Source organism: Eschrichtius robustus, chromosome 18 (assembly GCF_028021215.1).
Source record: "Eschrichtius robustus isolate mEscRob2 chromosome 18, mEscRob2.pri, whole genome shotgun sequence".
Lineage (NCBI taxonomy): Eukaryota > Metazoa > Chordata > Mammalia > Artiodactyla > Eschrichtiidae > Eschrichtius > Eschrichtius robustus.
In genome coordinates, this window is record NC_090841.1 from 54,312,618 (window position 1) to 54,337,786 (window position 25,169).

The 25,169-nt window shown below is 34.1% G+C and overlaps 1 protein-coding gene across 11 annotated transcripts in view; it reads right to left on the reverse strand.

Annotated features, from left to right (window-relative positions):
* Window positions 1-932: 932 nt before the first annotated feature.
* RBM26 (RNA binding motif protein 26) overlaps window positions 933-25,169 on the reverse strand; it is an 81,631-nt gene continuing 57,394 nt past the window's right edge. For 8 of the 11 annotated variants that reach the window (XM_068526675.1, XM_068526682.1, XM_068526678.1 and 5 more), the window contains 7 exons: window positions 23,698-23,802; window positions 19,329-19,529; window positions 16,541-16,627; window positions 8,749-8,862; window positions 5,961-7,125; window positions 5,260-5,318; window positions 933-1,530 (listed from right to left, as the gene is read on the reverse strand). In XM_068526675.1, the coding sequence (XP_068382776.1) occupies window positions 7,036-7,125; window positions 8,749-8,862; window positions 16,541-16,627; window positions 19,329-19,529; window positions 23,698-23,802 (597 nt within the window). In that variant the 3' untranslated portion in view covers window positions 933-1,530; window positions 5,260-5,318; window positions 5,961-7,035. The remainder of the gene's footprint in view (window positions 1,531-5,259; window positions 5,319-5,960; window positions 7,126-8,748; window positions 8,863-16,540; window positions 16,628-19,328; window positions 19,530-23,697; window positions 23,803-25,169) is intronic. The other 3 variants (XM_068526674.1, XM_068526673.1, XM_068526679.1) reach the window with 3 other exon arrangements.

Below are 25,169 nucleotides of genomic sequence, written 5' to 3' on the forward strand. Positions count from 1 at the left end.
ATGTTCTTTGGGTTTTTAGCCCAGTAGGTTAGAACTATTCTATTACACAGGCAGAGAATCTTTCCTTAAAAAGAAAAAACTACTGAACTAACCTGGGAAAATATTTGTGAACTCCCAGCAGCTATATGTTTGTTCGCAAATGTAAACTAAAAGAGAAGTCCAATTTTTAAAACGCCCTGTAGGCTGTAAGGTCATAATTATGTTAAGAAGGCCTTCCTTTAAACCAAGCCTACATTAACCATGCTGTCTCCAACTAACATGGATCAAAACAGATAACTTCCATTATGTCTGACGGGTTCATTCTTTTTTTCATGAATACAAATACAATGCATACTCAAGAAAAAGTGCTTGCAGAATAGTTAACTTTGTACAAAAAGGTGAAAATATGAGCATGGCTGAATGGAACTTAAAAAAAAAAAAAAAAAACAAGGGAGAAAAGAATCAAGTATAATTTGGACTTTTCTAATAAGAGTTGCTATCAAGTGTAACTTCTGACTTCTCAAATGCTAATGAGAATCTATGAAGGAATACTAAGAAATTAATTTTCTGAAAACTTTACGGTGCCCATTATAAAGAGGGTATTTTGGGTGAATATTTAGAATAAAATTTAATCACATTCTTTATAAATAATTCCAAGCCATATTGCTTATAAATAATACGGACATACACCTTTTAAGGCAGGAAAACTATAGTTTTAACAATGCTAGACACACACAACACTATTTCCCCTTGCTTTTAAAATTGTCTTGGTTGCAACTGAGGAAAATAAGGAGAAACTGTGTAAATCAGACATTTAATAGATATTTCTCAATATTTATAATCCACAGATCATTTTATACTACTTGAAAAGAAAGAAAATTATTCTCCTTGTTTATTTTGAAGGGTTAAGAATTTTTTTTTTAATTATTTGGAAAAAAAAAATTATTTGGGTAAGTGGCCTTGGCAGCAACTTCAATAAGTATATTTAGAAGAAACAGGCAAGTTATCACCATGTGAAAAAAGTATTTTACTAATTGTTCAAAATTATTTTAAGTGACTATCCTAACTCCAGAAATGTATCCTAAAAAACCCAGGAAAATTAAAGCCAAACCAAGGTTTTAACTTTTTAATCATTTTCATCATTCTAAATTGTTCATGCTAATGAACATAGTATCATGGCTTTATAGACTTCCTAGACACAATTTCAATTTGGCTGAGATTGAAAACTTATCTCATGTTAGGAAAACCAAGGGGATTTTCTTTTTTATCCTTCTCAGACTGTTTAAAAATAAATGGCTATAAATGGGAGAAAACATTTAAGAATAAGGTCAGACAAAGCACACAGTCAGATTTACTTCTGGACTCAGATGTACCCTAAAAGAACTGTAAAGATAAAATGCTAATTATGGTACATGTAAACATCTATTCAAAATGATAAAGGGCAAACATAAAACGATAGTATCATATTATTATAACAGTCGTCTCCAGACAGGAACAGGTCTTGCTGTTGTAGTCACAAAGCTAAATTCAGGCAATGATGATCTCTCTCTGCTGGAAAAAGAGAAGACTATTAAAAAAAACTGTGAAAACAGTAAATAAATCTAAAAACTGAATCATACCATACATTGACCTCCAATTTTTTTAAACATTAAATAAAATCTGAGAAAGGAATCAAAATGAAAGTTGCAGACAAATTTCGCAAAGATCAGCCTTGGGTTAAAATGATTTAACAAAACCTCTCTGCATCATGCTTCACTGAAACATTAAGCTGCAAAGATCACAGCTCTGCAACATGGTTACGATCTAAAACTTTTGATTAGGAAATGTCATAACTGACCACATAGTAAACTTTTATCAGTGTGGGTTGGCAAAGTAGTAATTTTAAGAAATCACGAACAAATTCCAAAATATTGATATAAAATAAAAGCAAGAACAATTGTCTTAAGTTTCCCAAGGACTTCATTTCCTTAAACTCCATGTGATAACCATTTCATTCTTCAATCACACTATATGACATAAAATACTATACTAAACATAATGATTAACAACAAAAGTAAATAAAAAGGAACATATCAAAATGAGACAGTGGTTCGTATACAAAGGAAGACTAACTTGGATGATTGGGAAGATGAGAGGATGGATGAAGCAAAGTGACAGGGAGGGAGGGATGAGGAAGAAGCAAATATAATAAATTGATACAAAAAAGTAAAATAAAAATGCTTTTAATTATACTGAGTACATAATACTGATAAACTGCAAGAAAGTTATTAACCAAATTAGGAATTTTTCTACTGAACAAGTATGAAATTTTTCTTTGAACAAGTTTTCATTAGAAATTACTGAGCATGTCAGTCATGTTCACCAAGGTTTCTTCCTTTCTTAGGTCTTTTAGATAGCTATTTTGGAAGATAATCTGCTGTCATCTGATAGGTATACAATGATCAGAGAGAAAAAATCTACTCTTCTCTAAAGGCCTATATGCTATATACATACCTCAGAGCAACTAGCCAGTTCAAGAAGTTAACAAGAACAAGGTAGTTCCTGAGATCTGGGAAAAGGACATTTTCTTTCTGCCTTACAAATAGTGTATGCTGACGATTTATTCCTAGATTAAATTTCTGCTTTAATTATAGGGTTTCGGAAGAATGAGAAAAGCCCTGCGAAAGACCAAAAGGTGAACTAACCTAATAAGCCAGAACTTTATGCAGGACATTTTTGTTTTAAAAGGCTAAAAGACTTCTTGTAAGGGAAGAAAAAAGAAAATCTTACAAATATTCACATAAATTCTGGAAGGACTAAAACTGATTTTCTATAATTAGTTCACACTATAGGTAAGGGGAAAAAAGAAAGAAAATATAGACTGATAAAGTTTGTATAATACTCTACAATAGCCATTGATGTTTCAACATACCAAACAAGCAACTGTTTGCCTTCTTTTTGTAACCCTTAGAGCCAGTGATTAGTGTTCCAAGTAAGACTGAAAATACAGTCCCCATAAAACAGTTCTAGTGACAAGAAATTTCCTTCAATTAAGCTCAGCCATACTTTCTACAGGTAATCAGCTAAAACAGTGAAGTCTTATCTTTATAGTAAACTACTGTTTGATACATTTGATCATATTACAAAATAAAACAAGAGCTATGGAATACTCTCCCATTCATGCAACATGGTTTCATTAAATGCTTGAGTACTGGTTAAATACTAAAATTAATTTTTAAATGTTACAATTATCCAATAACAGTTAAAGCAACACTGCTTATGTAGAGACATAAAATATTGAGTGAAATATGTAAAATGACAACTCAACCACCCCTTGAGGTAATCCTAATCAATCTTTTAAACCAATGATATATAATTTCCTTCAATTTTTTCCTGGAAAAAGTAGCTACCTACATCTCAATCCCTTTTTCACTCCCACCTCAGCCCAGATCTATACTACAGCAAAGAACTTGTTAGAACTGCAAAATTTAAAAGCGTGTATCAAGTTTCAGGTAGCATACTGTAATAAGAAAGAGTTTTCAACTTTAAGTTTGGAAGTGAAAGGAAAAGTTACAAGCAAGAAGAAAAAGTGTGAATACAGAAGTTAATCTACACTTCCTAGGTTAAAAGGAATTTGGGTAGCAAAGGCAAACATTTGGGAACACTATATACAAAACTGTACCAAGTACACACTGTATGAATTATCATAACCAAATCTAAGTTGTTTCCACTGATAAGATGATAGAAACAGCAACAGCAACAACAGGTAGGGAGAATTGGCATAGATATGTTAAATTGTTTTAGATCAAACACTAATATATCACCAGGGAAACTAAAGACGTGAAACAGACCTTAGAGATCATCTAGTCCAACCCCTTTCATTTTACAGACAACGAAACAACTCTGGATAAGTTAAGAGACTTGTCTAAGGCCAGAGAGTCAAGTTACAGAGCTAGGGACCAAAAGCTAAATCTCTTAACCCTTGTCCAGTACTCTACACTAGCTCATCTTCGGATATAAAAAATTAACGGGATGGACTAGATTAGTGGCTCTTGACATCTCTATTCTTACACACTGATAGAAACCAAAAGGTGATTTTACTCCTGAAGGGACAACATTTAATACTCCAAAATTTTAATAGCCTACTAATTGTTATGGAAATTCCACTAAGACTACGTGTATATTCCTCCATCAGTATCTGTAACCCCCACTGGTGCAATACTTAACAGTATCAATTGTTTACTAAGACGGTCCCAATGACTGAGAAGACCTTCAAGAGAGATTTTTAGAAAATTGATAAGAATTAGCAAGGGAGGTAATTGTCACTCCATTGTTGGAGATTTATATATGCATTCATCCATTAATTCATCCAACAAACAACTGAATGCCCACTATAAGCCAGGCTTTATGATAATCACTAGAGATAAAAAGATGAATAAGACATGGTCCCCTTCCTAGAGGAGCTTGTAATCTAGTGGGGAAGACAGACATATAAACCAGATAAATTATATTACAACATAAGTACTGTAACAGAGATATGAACAAAGTGCTGTGTTAAAAGGGATGGTTAAGGTATGAACTGGCTAATGACCAAGTAGTCTACTAATTTTGTGTAACAACTACCACATTTATTGTGAACACAATCTCATGCCCAATCAATAATTAGGAAGGAGGTAGCAATGTAGAGGTTTAAAAAAAATTTGGCACTGAAATCAGAATGCCTGCATTCAAATTTAGTCCTTCTACTTACTAGCTGTCACTTTGGGCAAGTCATTCCATCTCTATTAGCCTAAGTTTCCTTATCTGTAAAATGGGAATTAACAACTACTTCAAAGGGATATCTTAAGTTTTAAATGAGAACACATGAAAGTACATGTAGAGTACTAGTATTTATAAATATACTCATTAATTTGAAAAAATCCAATAGCAATTTCATACTACGTAATATTTATAATTAAAATCATATTAATGATAATAAAAATATAATTATGGACCTAATGAATGTTGCTAATATTTAATCCCCATACTGCAGGACCCTATCAAAACATACTTGTCTTCTGATTCATTCAAAGCAACATGGTGTAAAACATTTTAATTTTAGGTTACTACAGAATTTAAGATTAGGGAAAGTGATTAGCTATTTATGGGTTTAAATAAATAGTATGTGATTTCAGTTACATTATAAGGGAATTTTACAATAATTGCAAAACATCATGCTAAAATTTACTAATCATATTATAAAGCCAAAAATCAGCATGGAGATTTAACTGGCCTTTGCAAGATTTTCTTTCTTTATAATACCTGTTTGGTGTAAAGAGAAGAAACGTGAGCCTCTGCCAATTTGGCATCTTTCACGACTACTAAAAAGAAAAGAAAACAAACTTACCTAATGAATCAGAATAGCACATAGTCAACATACAAGAGACTACATCAAAATATATCACAGCTCTAAGTAGAGTAAAGAAGTTTCAAGTAAAGTCACTATTTTGACAAAAGAAATCTGATAGTGAAATTTTAAATATAAACATGTGCATCAACTGCAAGCCAAAACATTCCTATGAAATACTATTACCATCAAGAATATATATACAACTTTAACCCTAAGTGTGGGAAGACAAGAAAAAGAGGAACAGCATCCACTAGCTACTCCATTGGCAAAAGACTATGGTGGTGAAATTACAGTCTGTGATTGTGAGGACCCCAGTATGGGAAGAAAGTTAATTTTTTTTTTTATGTGACTTTTAATATAATCACTATATTCTCAGGAGGGGTAGAACACTTGCAACCAAAAGGATAAACTGTAAAAGATAAATATGTAATCTCCCACCCTCCATTCTACAAAGAATGCATTTATTTCCTGGAAACTGCTGTATCAACTTTCAAAGATCATGTTCACTTGTCAGAGAAAGCCACTTAAAAATCACAATATTGTTGCAAATGTCAAAGATTTTTTATACAAGTATAGGAAATGCACACTTAAAATATCAGACTGGAACACTTACCAAACAGTGTTTTCCTAAAGTAGTATCTACAGTACATTTCTTTATTCATACATCTTCAAATGGTCAAGTTTTCTTTCATACATCCAAAATGTAATGTGATGTTTTCTTATTCACCAAATGTTAGCTCTACTTGAAGTCTGGTTCCAAACTAATCAGCCTGCTTTTAATTTAAGACATCTGTTGAAAGTTTATAGGATCAAACCAAACTGAAGTGGTATAAATTTTAAACAATGGATTGAACATTATTGTAAAGGTACTGGTAACCATTATTATTATTAAGAATAAGTTAGTGATTATAGCTCCTTTTGTGATAATTGGGGGGAAGGGTAGATCACCATCTGGAATGGTCTATTTAACTTTTTTTTTTTCTTTTCTTTTCTTTTTTTTTTTTCTTTTTTTAAATCAAGGAACATTGTCTTTTTTTTTTTGTCATTGCTTTTTTCTTTTCTTTTCTTTTCAAGAGACCATTCCACTTTATTTTTAACATCTGAATGCATAAGGACTCAAATGCAAAGCAGTCATACACCGTTATCATTAAAACCCATATGGTAAAATACATACACAAGTCCAACAAAAGGCTAATACATAGTAAAGCCTAAGCATACTACTATGTAATATTATGAATACATAACTTGGAGACTTTAGTTAGAGTACTATGTTACCTACTCATTTTTGAAAACATTCATTAAGATTTTAAATGCAAATCCATTCCTTATTTGGAGTAAAACAAAATCCTCTAAGTTATAACAAGTATTGGTCATTAAGTCTTCAGACCTATTCATTAAATTACAAAGAACCCAAAGAATTCTGTAATGTTCAGTAGAAGTATGTAATAAAAACATTGCATATGTCTAGTGTGATGTCTTTACCAATTGTTTACTGAAATAAAACGCAAACATCAATCTTTCAAAATACAGGATTCAGAAGGTAGTTTTCTTCTCTTTTGTCTATTTGTGAAATTCATCTTCATCACATTTTACCAAAAATTGTTTTTACAAATATGTAAAAGTACATTAGATAATACTAATGAAACACAGGTAGAGTTCTATCATATGCAGATCAATGATCAGTCAAATCATCTTCTCCAAGAGCGAGATTCATTGTCCTCTTCTTCTTCATCATCATCTTGAAGTAATGAGTCATCCACCAAAGACTCTTCCTGAAACTTTAGGTTAAAATGCATTTAGGAATTTACCCAAAAAAAAAAAAAAAAAAAAAAAGAAAAGAAAAAAGGTGACACTTTTAAACACTGATTACTCTCAACAGAGTTGAATACAAACGGTATTTCTATAGCTAGAACATTCAAGAAACAAAGAAAAGCAATCTTCACTCAATGGTTTCTCAATACTATCTATTCTATCGCTTGCACCAAATAGACACTAAAAAAATATCAAAGTAAGCCTTTGTACATGCCGTTTTTCCTGCCTCTCTTTATCAAATTATGCCATCTTCTATACCTACAAAACATTGCTCCACACTTTTTTTTTTTTAAAGAAAACATCAATAAGTCTTCTCTGACACTAAATCAACCAACAGTTTGAATAAAGTTTATCAATATTTATATTTTTCTGCTGTATGTAACAAACATTTTCTTTTATAGCATTCTTTTCTTTTCCCCATTCCCTTCATAAAAGCTTCTCAGACTACTTTTCAAACTTTTCAAAATACCTAATACCAGGAGCTCTCCTGCTTTTCTCCCCATTCAATTCAAACTCATGGAAGGACAAAGGTATAATCTAAAATATAAAATGACAAATCATGTATATGAGTTTCAAAATACACATTTTATTCTTGCATTTGACTATGGATATGTATAACAGCCTTGAATGCTCTTCAAACAAAATGAAGTGCCATTATGAAAATCTAACCAAGGTAAAACATGGAACCATTTAGTTTCCCCACCTTACCTTTCATTCCTTAACTTCCTCAACTTTTTCCTACAGCTTACTTCATGATTAAACAAAACAGAGTTGCTTATCTTTAGGTTTTTGGTTTCAAAGGGCTCTCCACTTCACTGTTCTTCATGCTCCCACCTCTCAGCCATCAGACTACCTGCTGTTACCCAAGAAAAAATGTACTCTTCCACACCTATACCTCTGCCATTTAAAATGCCTCTCTCAACTATACTCCCAGTCCCAGCTCTTGGTTATGAAAAGCTTTTTGATCACTCAGAGTTCAGCTCCACTGCCACCACCTCCTTCAAGATTCTTCTGGAAAGAAACAATCACTCCTTCCTCTGGGTTCCCACAGCATATTGTTCAAATCTTTATTTACCATATCAGTCTGCCTTTTATTATAATTAGTTTCTTATGTGTCTGTCACCACCCCCTTTTCCATATTATAAGCTCCTTGATAACAGGGACCGTGTCTTATTCATTTTTGTGCCTATCACAGTATCTACCATATAGCAGGCATTCATTCTAATGAACTAAAATGATAAGAATTAAAATGAAACCTGAAATGTTAATAAAGCAACTGAATAGAATATATACTCTAAAACTTAAAATATCACAAGATTTCCTGTGGATAAAAATCTAATGAATAATTAATGTTTTCTAAGAGTAAATGAAAACTGAGTATATATATGATTTTCATATATTCTTTTTGGATTAACAATCCACAGTTCTCATTAATACATAAAATTTAAAGTTGTCTGCATTTATCTGATATCCCCTGCCTGGAGATGGCTCAGGAATAAAAGTTTTATGTTAAAATCACAGCCATAAAATCACATTTTATATAAAAATGTAAACATTTAAGGGTAAAAACAAGTGGAAAAAAAACATACTTCCTCTTCATCAGGTTCAACTTCTTCTGTTTCAACAGCTGAAATATTAGTTATTGGTTTATTCCAAGCCAGTTTCAGATCCTGCCCTTTGAAACGAGCTCCATGAACTGCAGCCTAAAACAATTAAGAACATTGGAATATAGAACATTAATAATTTGTAAAGAAAAAAATGAAATGTTATAGTACCTAATATTTAAATTAAATTAGCTAAACACAAGTGAAAGACAGTTGTCTATTTTTGCTTTGTGGTTTACTTCTTTATTTACTATTTATTATTGCAATTTATAATGTACTTTATATTGTTATTTACTTCTAAAACCAGCCTAGTGTTCGTAAATTCATTTATAAAAAGAAAACAGGAACAATTTCTCATAATCAAGTAGAGCTATTTCACTACTGGCCAATATCTGACTAGAAGAACTATGTCTCCATGTCTATAGTAAAAGGATAACTGCTATTCAAGGCAGCAATCTCAAAGCACTTCAAGATTCTGGCTGTAGATCTTGTTAATTCACAAATGGCTCATATAATAACTAGAAACTAGAAACCTTTAACAAATATAAGAATAATTTTGCAGGTGTATTTTTAAATTACATCAAATAATCACAAAATACCATAAAATGTCTGATGTATCACTATTACAAAATATAAATATTTTGTATATGTTAAAATGCAAAATGAAGAAGAAACAAACAAACAAACAAAAACCCTGAACTTTTTCTATTGAAAACTAAAGCACTTCCCTACAAAGCTTTCAGACCTGCATATGGTAAAACTGAGTAAACAGTCAAGTAACTGAGTAAACAGTCAAGTCTAAGTACTTGTTACATTAAATGGCTGGTTTAGAAAGAATGCTTTCAAATTAAAGTAATGTGAACTAACATAAATCAATGTTAGCAACATACCAAAATAACTCATAGTCACAAAAGATTTCTAGCACAATCTCAAAGTACAGCATAATGTGAAATGTAGAAACAATTACATGTTCAATGACATTTGACTATGAGTTGCGTGATATTAAAGTCCCCAGGTATAAATTTTAAACCTGCACATATAAATTTATGATAAATTTAAAATATTTCATGCCTATTAAAATGCAGCTCAGGAGTTTTTAGTCCATGACCCTATCATGTCATATAACTAAAAAATTTTAAGTACTTATATATAATACTTAAGGCCAGAAACAAATTGTAATTTTTTTGAAGCTATAACTATTACATAAAAATATATTCCTTTAAGGAATTCCAATTGTCTCATGCAAAATGTCTACTCATAAAACTCATGTTTTCATCCAGCTAAAAAAGGCAAAAAGTGTAAGTGATGTTTTTTTGTAGTAAGTTCTTCAAAAATTTCTTATGGGGACTTCCCTGGTGGTACAGTGGTTAAGAATCCGCCTGACAATGCAGGGGACACGGGTTCGAGCCCTGGTCCGGGAACAACCGACATGCCGCGGAGCAATGAAGCCCATGCATCACAACTACTGAGCCTGTGCTCTAGAGCCCACAAATCACAACTACTGAAGCCTGCGCACCTAGAGCCGTGCTCCGCAACAAGAGAAGCCACCATAATGAGAAGCCTGTGCACCACAACAAAGAGTAGCCCCTGCTCGCCACAACTAGAGAAAGCCCGCGTGCAGTAACGAAGACCCAACGCAGCCATACATACATACATACATAAATTTATTTACTTATATATTTAAAAAAAATTCCTTATAACCTAACTTTGTAAATCTCTATATTTAGCACACACTTCAAATTTATAAGGTGAATCTACAACTCTCTCAAGTTTTAATTTTAAAATTATTTACTGGATGCTATCATCCAGGCTCTGTTGTTCCATTTACAGAGCACAGGCAGAGTAGATTTAGCATAAATCTAAGGGTCCTAGGATTTTTAGAATGCTAAATGAGCTCTGGTTTCAACTTCAAGTCATCAGCTACATTAGCTCCGAACAAGAGAGTCAACCTGACCTTTGAAGCTTTGAAGCCAGGCATTGACTTCTCCTCTCTAGTTATGCATGTCCTAGATGGCACCTTCTTCCAATATAAGGCTGTTTCGTCTACATTGAAAATCTGTTGTTTACAGTAGCCACCTTCATTATCTTAGCAAGATCTTCTGGATAACGCACTGCAGCTTCTATATTGGCACTTCCGTTTTTATATTACAGTGACAGCTTCTTTCCTTAAAACTCATGAACCAACCTCTGCTAGCTTCAAACTTTTCCTCTGAAGCTTCCTCATCTCTCTCAGCCTTCACAAAATTGAAGAGAGTTAAGGCTTTGCTCTGGATTAGACTTTGGCTTAAGGGGATGTTGTGGTTGGTTTGATATTCTATCCAGACCACTAAAACTTTCTCCATATCAGCAATAAGGCTATTTCATTTTCTTATCATTCATGTGTTCACTGGAGTAGCACTTTCAACTTCCTTCAAGAACTTTTCCTTTGCATTCACAACTTGAATAACTGGTGCAAGAGGCCTAGCTTTCATCCTATCTTGGCTTTTGACATGCCTTCCTCACTAAGCTTAATCATTTCTAGCTTTTGATTTAAAGTGAGAGATGTGTGACTCTTCCTTTCGCTTGAACGCTTAGAGGCCACTGCAGGGTTATCAACTGGCCTCATTTCAATGTTGTTTTATCTCAGGGAATAGGGAGGCCTGAGGAGAGGGAGAGAGATGGGGAATGACTGGTCAGTGGGAGCAGTCAGAACACACATTGATTGATTAAATTTGCTGTCTTATATGGGCATGGTTTGTGGTGCCCCCAAATAACCACAAATCACCAGAACAAATATAATAAGAAGAAAGTTTGGAATATTGCAAAAATTACCAAATGTGATACATACAGTGAGCAAATGCTATTGGAAAAATGGCGCTGACAGACTTGCATAATGCAGGACTGCCACAAACCTTCAATTTGTTAAAACAAACAAACAATACCTGCAAATTGCAGTAAAGCAAAGCACAATAAAACAAGGTATACCTGTATACGTGTGTGTTTAAAAACCATATAGTACAGAATTAAATGGGAAATATCAGTAGGATGTGTATGTATATGTGCACGTGTCTATATGAACCTATGCATTTTTTTCCCCACTCCCAGCTCTTACCACTGAAAAAGATTAGTTATCGTAACAAACTCAGTAGTAATGAGCACCCCTAGTACTCAGATTGTGGTCTTTAAATACCTTTCCCAGTAAAAAGAACCAGAGCTCCTTAGAGAAATGGCCAGTTCCTGGTCTGGAAGAGAAAATTTATAAGACGAACCTAGAACACCTTTTCATACCAGAAAGCAGAGAAAGTATCATAACCCACTAGAGTCCTGTCAAAAGAACTCAGAAACAAACCTATATACTAGCCACTAGCCAAGGATGGGACATCAATAACTGAGAACAATGGATCAATACCCATGAAATGTTTAAATCTATGAATTTATAATTCCACAATACCAATCAAGTTAAATCAAAATATGAATCTTATTCTGGATCCTTAAAGGAAGTAAGTAAAATATTTATAAGAAAACCAGAGAAATGTAAATGCTGGTATTTGGTAATACTTAAGAAATATTAATCATTTTTAGGTGCGATAATAGTATTGTTTTATTTTTTTAAGGCTCTAATATTGAGAGAACAGGTTCAGTATAAACACTGAAAGGTTTACAGCTGAAATGATATGATGACTGGGAATGGCTCCAAAATAAGGAGGCAGAGGGTTGTTAGTGGGTGGAATACAGACAAAATAAGATTGGCCATAAGTGGATAATTGCTGAAGCCTGATGATGAGTGTGTAGAGGTTCATTTTACAATTTTCTCTCATTTCTATGCTTTGAAGTGTAAATAAAAAGTCTGTTTAAAAGCTGAAGCATTTTATTCATAGGCTTGCTCTAGACATTTGCCTATTTAGTCTTGCACAGTCATTCAAAGTTTGTACCATATTAGGACGCAAGGAAAGCAGGCATACACAGTGACAGAAGAAAAAATTTTAAAAAAGGTTTTGAAGACCTGACAAATGAAGGAAGAAAAAAAAAGTATGAAAAGTAGTTATGAGGTAGGTTCCATATCTTACATGGAAAATGATTCTGGAAACAACTAACATTTGGAAAAGGCTGGATTAAGCAAAATTAAATAGGTGTGTTTGCCTTTTGCCTTTTCAAGTCATTGAGATTATAATTCTAAATTGAATATACAAAATGCAGCTCTTCATAAATTTACTGACAAGAGAATCCTTTGCTAGAGGAGCTCCTATAGAACCAGTGTTCTGTTAAAAACACTGTGGGGAAATCTGACCTAAGGCCAGAAGAGCTAAAGCTGCAAGCCTAGTGTACCTAACTTTTTTTTAGTAACCGTAACGATAAAACTATCTATAAAAGAAGGTTAAAACCAAGTTTATTAATGTTTGTAATAACCACAGTATACAAGGTTTAGGCAGGAGTTACATTAAAGGACCACAAAAACATGTAAAATCTGATTTTTAGAACTTATAGGGAAAGACTACATGGCCACTGTCTCACAAGCTTCAGACTTAGATTTACTAATTCTCATAGCACAGTGTCCATCACATAGCAATACTTAGTAACCATTAAGTAAATCAGCAAGAACACACACACAAAGACTGTGAGATACATGATTTGATTTCTCTTGACTGAATCCACTTATACATTTACTTCTTGCTGTAAATTTACTATTTACTCAGTCAGCCCCATAACGTCTACTCTTCATGTTGCACTATCCTCTATGAATCCAATTTTGTGCTTCTATCTTCAGGTCTAAAGAATGAGGGCTTTGAAATCACTCTATCTTGTTTGTATTCAGTTTCACTGATTTACCAATCAATTCTCATTCTTAAACACACACACACACACACATATTAAAAATAGCTAACATTAAGAGGATTTACTATGTTCCAGGCACTGTTCTAAGTATACAAGTTCTGAATCAGTGAATCCACACAACTACTGGGAATTGAGGCATGGGTGTCAAAAACGCAACAGTAGAACAAGATTCTCTTTCTTTTTGATATAAAAAGCTATATACCCTCTTTGAGTCTGGGACTGTAGAGTTTCATCTTTGGGACTGATTCTTATAAAACAGGAACTTAACTATTCCTATTCTAAAACTGGATCCTGGTTTCTTACAAAAGTATAGGAACAAGTCAGAGTAGGAAAACTAACATTCTAACCAGTCATGGGAAGAGGTTACTTTTTTCTGTCCTGTTTGGGTACTTATGCACCTTTAGTACATTAGGGGTGGTGAAAGACAAACTGGAAAACAGAAAATAAAGCAGCAGGATCCATCTTCTAACTAACCAGAGTCAAACCTTAATCATCTTAACCTAAAGCTAAAATGGTTCTGTTTATATTATTACTCCTTAAAATACTTCAATCTCTTTTCTGAGGAAAATTTCTTACTTTTCAGTCATATTTGAATGTCTTGATTATCTTATTCCTGTACTTTCCTTTGAAATATTATGTATCTATTGAGTTAAGGAAACAGACATACAGTCAGTCATCTAATACAATGATTCAGAAATTATGAACAATGAAATATTTGGAAATAAACATTAGCAAAGGTTTACAATTTTCTTTTCTTGGGAAGGACTATCCTTTTCCTTGAGTTTATATCCACCTACATTGGGTATTAAATTTTTCTTTATTTTATATAATGATGGTGATGGTACAATTTTTTCTGTACTTTTTAAGCATTCTTCCTTGACAAAATTAAACACTGGCAACCTAATGTCAAACACACTAGTTTTTAAATTCCGAAACCTCACTGTTCCCTAAAATCCAGAAGTTTGAAAAACACTATTTTAGCCTATATTCTGCTTGTATAAGATTAGCTTCAACTTAATTTTCTATCCTCTTCTAAAATAGAATGTTACAAAATTTTAAGAAACTTTTTTGGCTTAAGGAAATGTTTATGTTTAACAACTTCTATAACCTAATTCCAAATGTTTATCCTAGCAATGGTAGTTGTTCCTTTTAGTTTGTTAAGTAAATCCAACTAAAATGGTATTTACCCTGAAAAGCTAACTCTCATCAGATCTAACTTAAGCTAAATTATTCTGCCACTTACTCAACCTTCATATAATTCACTGTTAAAATCTTTCTTTATACATTAACCCCTGGCCTTTGAAATGACTGCTATTCATTTGGAAGATATATACATAGTATAAAAATATATATTAAAATTTACATCTGAGATAGAAAAAGCAAAACCCAAGAAGATATACGTCAACAGGTCCTACTTATCAAAAGCAAAACATCCAAAAATTATTTAAGAGGCAGGAGGGTTTGTTTTTTTTTTTTTTCCCTCAGCCACATAAGTAAACAGGGACAAGTAGTAATATATATTTTTAAAGTAGTTACTAAATTCACAAACTTGTAATACTGTAACCATTTGAACATAACAATTACCATTGTTTTATAATAAGACTACTTCCTAGAAAATAAATAGAACATAAAAAGATGGTACTCAAGCTACCTATCCAACATTACACTGAAAACTGTCACTGAAGCTGTCATTTAAAGGAGGCTCATTCTTAACTTATATTCAACAATACCTCTCAGAGAAAACTTGATCAAAAATCTACTTTTTCAATATAACATGTATACATATAAGCTTATAAGAAAGTTTTAAACTCTCATCAATTATAGATTACCTTTTATTTTCACAAAAGACCTTTAAATAGAAGATTTCTTAAAACTTAATAAAACTCTAGGATGAGGAATTCCTATTCTATAAAACTATCCACTACCCACCCGCTTAACCCTGAAACTATGTTATTCTAGGGCCCAGTTAAACACTTTTCTTGAGACTTAATCAGACCAACAGTCTTTTTTATAGGCTGCAATGCGCCAAGAGCAACTCCTACCAGGTAAGTTCCCAGCAATGTACCGGCAGGGAGTATTCACTACAAAGAGAATAAATCAATTTAGAAGATTTTCAAAACTTAGTTAGACCACAATCATCTTAAAACTTCTGAAAACCATCCTACTCTTCCATTCACATGAGGTTAACTGTTTGGAACGTTTAATGCATTTTTCCAAGGTCAAAATGGTACATCTATTTCTCTGCAGTCTTGAACAAAGAATACACAGGGCTAAACATGTTCCGATGAACCTGTTACACCTCGCACTCATTTTCCTTTTTTAAATCTTTTAAACCCAGAAGAAAGACAAGGCTGCATATACTTCTGGTCATTCTTTAGAAAGATAATTCAAGATACACATTTTAAGACAACTATACTAAAAGGACCCTAAAAGCTAGCGCTATATATTCCTGTCTTGGGCAAAAAGTTGTAGAGGCCTAGTTGCGGGTATGCTGAGCTACGGACACTGTAGGGTTCAGCCAACTGGGACTAGGGAGCAGCAGATGAGGGATGGTTAAGAAGAGCAGCCATCAGGATTCTAGCTCTGCTTGTACCTTACCCTTCACCACTCATTCTGCCAAAGCAGACTTGTTCTGGGCCAGCTGAGAAAGGGATAATGGAAAGTGGAGTGGCCCTATCTCCTATGAAAGAGAATAGAAGAATTCCTAATGTCTCAAGAGAGTACAACTTGACATTCAACTTGGTGATTAACTATATATTCTAAATATTCATGTTATATATAAAACTGCCTAACTGCTTTAGGACATTCTTTGTAGCCATGAATTCCACTTCCTATGGTCTATCTACTGTCACAGTGTAGTTCTTTAGTAAGTCAAAAAAAATTCATTTATATTAAAACTCAGAGGCAATATTTATAAAACATTTAAATCTGAATTTCAATAAATTAGAATATTTATAATACTTACTGCTTCAGCTTCTGCTCGCGTCTTGAATGTAATTACTGCATGAAGTGAAGAGTCATCAATCTGACAATCTTCAATTTCACCATATTGCTTTAAATTAAAAAAAAGTATTTCCTCCAAATAAATATTTTGAAACATCCAAAATCCTAATGGTTTTTAAAATATTAAAATACCAATAAATATAACCCAGAATGCATAACAATTCAGGGTGATTAGCAGAAAGAAATTATGAATAACTCATTTTAGTACGTAATATTGTATGATAAAGGGTGTTCCTATTTTCCAATATTATTTACAATTCTATACTTCCTAGAACCAGGGTAACTTACACTTGATTGAACTATTCTTTAAATAGGGAAACAATGGTGAAAGATTGAGCTTCCTTATTGCCATTCCTTCTATACTCATTATTCCAATTCCAGAGTATGTTAAATTCTTTCTAAAGCAGAATATTTAATCCTCAGAATATTCTGTGAGTTTTTTTTTATCACTCCCAATTTAAAGATGGGGGGGGGGGGAGGTTCAGAGAATTTAAGTAATTTTTCCAAAGTAACTTAGTTAACTACCAGGATGAGAGTCCAGTTTTCCATTCAAAAGTTTTCGATTCAAAACTTGAACTGACTCTGCTTTTACTCTTACTTTACCCTCCCCTAGACCACACTCTTTTAGGACATTTAAAAGCTAAACATATTAAATTATGCTGGTTTTGGGTGTGCTAGATTTTATTTTTCCCTGTGTAGGAAGATTTTTCTGCAAACAGCAGAAAATAGCACCTTTATCACATAAAACTTTAGTCCTTTATATATCATTACTAATACCTCCTTCTTTCTTACCCCCAAATAAAATTATAACCACAATCTCATTAAATATACACACTCCACACAGAAAAATTCTGTAGGGCATAGTAAAGAAAACGACCTCAGAATCAGATCCCAGCTCTGTTAGTACTAGCTGTGTAAACCTGAACAAGTTACTTAATCTCTTCATGCTTCATTTTCCCGATCTCTAAAATAAGCAGAATAAAGGTACCTACCTCATAGAGTTGTCAAAATAACTCATAATATGGTGAGTTATATAAAGCATTCAGAAAAATACCTGCCACAAAATAAGTGCTCTGTAAATTTGAGCTGTAATGTTTATTACTGCTACCGGTTCCAATGGATAAATTAAAGAAAGCATTTTGTTAATCACAATTTGTAACCGTCAATGGTCCTTTAGTAATGTAGATTTTTTTTCTGATACCTGTCGTATGTTCAAATCACAGGTTGAGATAGAGAAGCTATCTTATTTAAAGACTGACAATTTTTTAAATGTGCATCACCACTACTAACTTTGAGAAGAGTTCGAATCTCCAAATACATCCAAGAATATACATTTAGAGGCTCTGAATGTTTCTAAAACCAAAACCATTTTAGTCTCATCAAAACACATTCCTAAACTCACCTTGTTTGTCTGGATTATTTTAGCATATCCTTTGATAATTTCCTGATTAGCTGTATAACTATATGTAATACACCTAAGTTAGCTGGATCTTCTTCCCCTTGGGAAGGTGCAGAAACAGGGCGTGTAGTAGGGAAGAATCGAGCTACAGTATTTCCAAGCTAGAAAGCTGATTCCTTATTTTCTCCCTTTGAAGCCATAAAGCATAAGACTTTCCAGACTCACCATCCTTAAATATTAATCATTTCAGTTATTTCTTAAACATACACCATTTCTTTCAATACCTCTCTATATCCTGAAAAAGTATAGTTTCACATTTGTTAACTGCAGTTAACAGTCTGGAATATAACTGTCAAACATTTAAATCTGAATATTCAAAACGTTAAATTACTTGTGTACCTATCTATAAGCTTACCTATCCCTCAAGACCCAAGCTCCAGCTTTACTACCTCTTGAAACTTTCCTCTACTGTTCTTTCACCATCATATGCCTGTGTGAAAAATACTTCTCTAAGTTACTGAACTATTTACAGTTTTTAATAAATTTAACTTGATTATAAATTATTTGTAGTTTACTTTAACTGGTTTGTGTTAAACCATTGTATGTAAAATCCTTGAGGGTAAAGAACTGGTCATTTACTTTATATCTCCAGAGCAATTACTCTAATGCTGCAGGCAAGACCGATGCTTAGTAACTAACCTTTGGGATACCACATTTAAGTTGAAAAGGGCTTTAGGCAGATATAATCTCCATTCTGCACATGAACCCAACAGATCCCAGGAAATCCAAGTAAAATAATGGATTAGCAGGGACTAGAATCTTATTCTCCTTCCTCACAGAAGGAAGTCCATTGCCATTAGACTGACTCCCTTTAATTATACCCTGGCACCAACTAAGGCAACGTCAAGATCGTATTCCAAAATTTTGTCTTGTGTCATTTCTAGGTTAGCTAGGTCAAGAATACAGTATTAACAAATAAAATTCTATCTTAATTTTTAAAAATCTGGATGGCCCATGTAATATGCTGAATTTTTCCTAAAAGTAAATATCAAATGAAACTAAACTATAGGACTTCCCTCTCTGAAACAATAAGGTCTAAATCATTCCTTTCATAATCTGAAGGCCTACTAAGTGTAAGAATAGTAACATTTCTTCCAGACAATGACTAAACAAAAAACCCCTGGAGCTTGTTTTTTAAGTAATTAACAAAGGATTATTATAGATTAATCAAAACCTTTGGTGAGATTAATGGGTTTAAATTATTCATTTCATTTTCATACCTTCCCCTTTAATATCCATTATCCCCAACAATGATTATCAGTATTTGTTTTGTTGGACAGTAAAAAAGTACCGCAAAATGAGGAAGAAGATCTTCTCTATCACTCTCTGTAAATGCAGAAATCTCCAATGCCCTGGGACGGTGATCCACCACAGCATGACCAGGCACACCTCGACCTCGACCTCGACCCCTGCCTCGGCCGTGAGCTGCCCCTCGACCTCTTGAATGAATTCCTCTACCACGACCAGATGAAAGAATCCCTCGTTTCGCAGCCTAGAAGAGATTAGACAAATAGGTTAAACATCACAATTACTAACATGAGCCAAGTGTTATACTCAGCCAGATGAGCCACACAATCTGATATGAGTTACACAATTTGATACATATTTACATATTCAAATAATGCCCTACAAAAGGATTTCATAATTTAAGTTAGGGTTTTAGCTTTTAAAGTGAAAGCAAATTTAGGTAGCTAATGAATTTAGAAAACAAAATAACATTAATTTAAGCAATGTTTTGAAATTAATAAATGTGCCTTTTCTACTAAGCCCCTACTCTCTAAGACATCAAACTATATCACAAAAAGACCAGCAATTCTTGAGTTCCAAATAGGGCACAGTGCTGAATGTTACTTCAAAAGTTAGTATAGGGACTTCCCTGGTGGTGCAGTGGTTAAGAAACCTCCTCCTAATGCAGGGGACACAGGTGCGAGCCCTGGTCCGGGAAGATCCTACATGCCATGGAGCAACTAAGCCCGTGCGCCACGACTACAGAGCCTGCACTCTAGAGCCCACGAGCAACAACTACTGAGCCCGTGTGCCAAAACTACTGAAGCCCACGTGCCTACAGCCTGTGCTCCACAACAAGAGAAGCCACCGCAATGAGAAGCCCGCACACCACAATGAAGAGTAGCCCCTGCTCACTGCAACTAGAGAAAGCCCAGGCACAGCAACAAAGACCCAACGCAGCCAAAAATAAACAAATAAATAAATCTATTAAAAAAAAAGAAATTAGCATAATGTACACATACAAGATACCTATATATATATATGTGTATTTTTTCCAGTTATGACTTTCGAATACAGTGTTTCCATTCGTTTGCCTGTTGACTTCAGTATGTACAGTTATTTCAAATTCATCATTTTGATCATGTACACTAACACCATCATACAACCAATGTAGCATAGTAACTTATATTCCACTTTATCACTCTATATGAATAGCACACCATTCCTTCATTCCACAAATATTTAATGAGCACTTCCTATGGTCTAGTCCTTACCCTCATGAAGCTCAAATCCTAGAAGAGTAGAGACATTAAGCAATCAAGTTATTTGATTATATTAATGAGAAGTGACTCAAAAAATGAGGAAATGCTCTACTTAAAGATTTGAATAGAATATTAAAGATCTGCAATGAATAAACTACTAGAATAAAAGTTCCATGAGGAATTTTTTTCCTTGTTTTATTCTCTACTTTATCCCCAGCACCTACAATAGCAGCTAGCAGATTGTAGAAACTTAATATTTGTTCAATGAATCAAAGAAGGTACAAAGAACAAGCAAGGCAAGAGTGAGGGGTGGGGGTTAGAGCATGAACAAAGGAACCAAGGCTGAAAGGAACATGGTACTTCTAAGAAGGAATAAAATCCAGTACAGCTGGACCACACGGGATGAAGAGATGAGGCTAGAGAGACAGGCAGAGCCAGATCATGAACAACTTTAAGGACCACGTTAAAGATTTTGATTTTATCCCAAGAGCCACGAAAATCAATTAAAACAACTAAAGTTCAGAAGTAGGGTGATGTAATCAAATCAGTGTTTAAAATATTATTCTGGTAAAAGGAAAAGAGAACAAGCTGGGAAACCAGTCAGGCTACTACAATAGCGCCAACAACTGAAGATAGAAGCTTAGTCTACAATGGTGGCCACGGAGATAGAGAGAAGTAAAATAAACACATTTACGATATACTGAGGGGGCTTCCCTGGTGGCGCAGTGGTTAAGAATCCGCCTGCCAATGCAGGGGACATGGGTTCAAGCCCTGGTCTGGGAAGAACCCACATGCCGCGGAGCAACTAAGCCCATGCGCCACAACTACTGAGCCTGCACTCTAGAGCCTGTGAGCCACAACTACTCAGCCTACGAGCCACAACTACTGAAGCCTGCATGCCTAGAGCCCGTGCTCTGCAACAAGAGAAGCCACTGAAATGAGAAGCCCGCACACCGCAATGAAGAGTAGCCCCTGCTCGCCGCAACTAGAGAAAGCCCGCGCGCAGCACCGAAGACCCAGTGCAACCAAAAATTAATTAATTAATTAACTAAGGAAAAAAAAGATACACTGGGGAGTAATATGTATAAAACTTGGTAATTAAATGTGTATGAATACTGAAGGAAAGGGAGAAATCAATGATGACTCCCAGATTTCTGGTTTGGGTAATTGTGTAGATGAGTTTAGGGACAAAATAAGCACAATTTTGAACATGTTGAGCCTGAGGATGTGAGACATCCAAGTGGAAATGTCAAGCAGGCACCACTGCCAAAATCTCTGCAAGTATAAATATTTTAGTTTATTCATCTCAAGACAGTTAATTTTAACATTAGCTAAAGTAATCATCTAAAATCCAAATAATAAACTTCAAAGGTCAAGGATTAATGTCAACAACAGCACAGCATATACAAAAGTATACTCTTAGGAACTTCAAAATGCTCCTTAAAAAAGGGGTCCCTGGACAAGTAAGTTTGAGCAATACTGAGTATTTAAACATGTGTTTTTGGAGATTCACAAATTACAAGCCTCTCGAAAACCATATACAAAACACATGTTTATATATACACTACCAAATGTGAAATAGATAGCTAGTGGGAAGCAGCTGCATAGCACAGGGAGATCAGCTCGGTGCTTTGTGTCCACCTAGAGGGGTGGGATAGGGAGGGTGGGAGGGAGACACAAGAGGGAGGAGATATGGGAATGTATGTATATGTATAGCTGATTCACTTTGTTATACAGCAGAAACTAACACACCACTGTAAAGCAATTATACTCCAATAAAGATGTTAAAAAAATAAAAAAATAGAAAATAGAATGTGGGAAAAAAAAAAAAAAACCCATGTTTACTATAACCTCTTCCAAACTTATTTGGCCTCAAAAGCTTTTTTCACTAATACCTATTAACAAAATATGGAATTGGTGTGGAGAATGAACACACTCTGGCAAACACTGCATTACTGCATATACTAATATAAATTGCAAACTAAAGTTTGGCCATCATAAAAGAAAAACAGAAGATGTCATTCAGTGTTTAGCTATATCATGATAAAGAATGAAAACATGGACTAATAATATAAAGGATATTAGTAATGCTATTATTTATTTGCTACAATTATGGGCCAAAATTTTTAAAATGATAATGTATTTTTTTAAAGTTGCATCAACACAGGCATGAAATCTCCAGAATGGTGAAAACACAATTTCTATATTAACATAAAAGGAACCTATGTTTTCCAAAACTTGTTATCTTAGGCAGGACACACAGACAACCATATCAGTTTTCCAGAGAATGCAAAATATATGCAGGTTTAATACACCATCCTATGGCTTCCTATGACAGACAAGACAGAGCCTTAAGACAAGAACAATGGCTGCTAAATGTTAAAGTCTTTAGTAGCTGGATACCAGTACTCAATACAGATTTCGACTATGTTGGAAAAAGAAAATCAAGTTGCTAACAAATATGGAAAAAAAGCATTATTTTCAGATTAAGCAAAAGGAATAAGCTAAAATACAAAAAATTATATTGTGGCAATGATAAATACAGACAAGTACCAACTACACTAATGACATAAATGTCCCTGTACTTCAAAATGTAATTCTGATTCTAAAACATCTTTTTGCTAAATGTTAAAAATTCTCACGTATAGAGATCAATTTTACTAGATTTTTCTTATATAATCATATAACTAAATTATAAGAAGTTAGTTTTTTTCTCTTTAACATCCACAGCACCATCTATAGGCAAAACTTAAGTAAGCATGTTCTTCAATATAATTCTACCACTAAAAGTCTGATCCTTATAGGAACTCAACATAACATGCCTATACGTGCACAGAATATCTCCCTAAGTATATCTGAAAAGCCTTTAATAGATTTTGGTCCTAGGAAGAAAAACAAACCGAAAATAGAAAAGGAACAAAATTCACTAGAAGTAGAGGGCCTTGTGTATAAAAGTAGAATGGCTATCATCCCTCATTAAATACTAAGAGATTTTCTATTGGTTCTGAAAGATTTGCCAACCTCTTCCCTCTTTTCTACATCAACTCCCAATATGTTTACCTGAGACTGCCAACGACTGTTGACCAGAATGAGAGGAATATATTTTCAAATAAACCATCAAGACTACAACTACTCCTCTTTAGCGTACTGTGTGGCTATCATGAAACATACCTCCAGCTGTAATTCGGTATACTTTCTCCTAAGTTCAGTGACTTCTTCTCCAGCTTGCATCTTCTTATATAAATCCAGTTCTGTGTCAAGTAATTCTTTCTGCATCTAGAAAATAGTAATAAATATTTTAGGTGATGACAATTAATATCCTGCATTTATACAAAACTTTTTTTTAATAAATTAATTAATTTATTTATTTATGGCTGTATTGGGTCTTCGTTTCTGTGCGAGGGCTTTCTCCAGTTGCGGCGAGTGGGGGCCACTCTTCATCGCGGTGCGCGGGCCTCTCACTGTCGCGGCCTCTCCCGTTGCGGAGCACAGGCTCCAGACGCGCAGGCTCAGTAGTTGTGGCACACGGGCTTAGTTGCTCCGCGGCATGTGGGATCTTCCCAGACCAGGGCTCGAACCCGTGTCCCCTGCATTGGCAGGCAGATTCTCAACCATTGCGCCACCAGGGAAGCCCTATACAAAACTTTTTACAAAGAATTTTTTACACATTCCCATTTAATCCGTACATTTCTTCTCTATCTCCAGTCCTACCATCCTAGTTCAAGCCACCAGTCACCTCTGGTCTACACTACTGCAACAGCTTCCTAACTTGTTCCTACGTCCACTGATTTCCCTGTAATTCATTTTCCATACAGAAGCCAGAGTGAGATTTCTATGGACTGATATGGAGTAATTTTCAGGAAATAACTGAAAAGAAAAACAAAACACCAAGGTGTTAATAAGGAATATACAGTATGCTTTTACGTAGGAAAGAATACATACACACACACCAAGAGGGAGGGAAGAGTGGGGAACAGAGTGTCAGGGCTCAAAGGCGAATGGTCGTTTATATAAACCTTTTTATGTAGTATAACTTTTGAATCATGTTAATGTTTTACTTATTCAAAAAATAAAATTAAATCAGCAAGAATGACAGGGAGGGGGATCCAAAACTGAATACAGACAGAAATAAACCTAACTTTATCAAATTAATAACATAACCACAAGAACGGAAAAACACATGATCCTACACCACAGGTTTGACTCGACACTCTTAGTGGAGTATGTTATGAGGTTGTAAAGAATGCAAACAAATTCTTAATTTTATATTTAGTTAGTTGTTGGAAGTGGTATTGTTTTAGCAATTCTGGAACTATTTGAATGGATTACAGGACTGTGCAAACGTATACTGTATTGATGTTAGTGGGAACCAAGTTGTCATCATGGGAACACGGAGATATGGCATAAGAGAAAGAAAAGAAGAACCCTGTGGTATTAGATTAGAATGAGAAATATCAATATAAACTCATGATTTTATATATATATACACACACATATATACATACACACACACACCAAATACACACATACACACACACTAAGTATAAGTATTGTATAACTCCATGGGTTTTTTTTTAAATCACTTATTGTCATCCAAAATTAACTTGCTCACTTTTTTGTATCTGATCAGTTAATCTACCTGA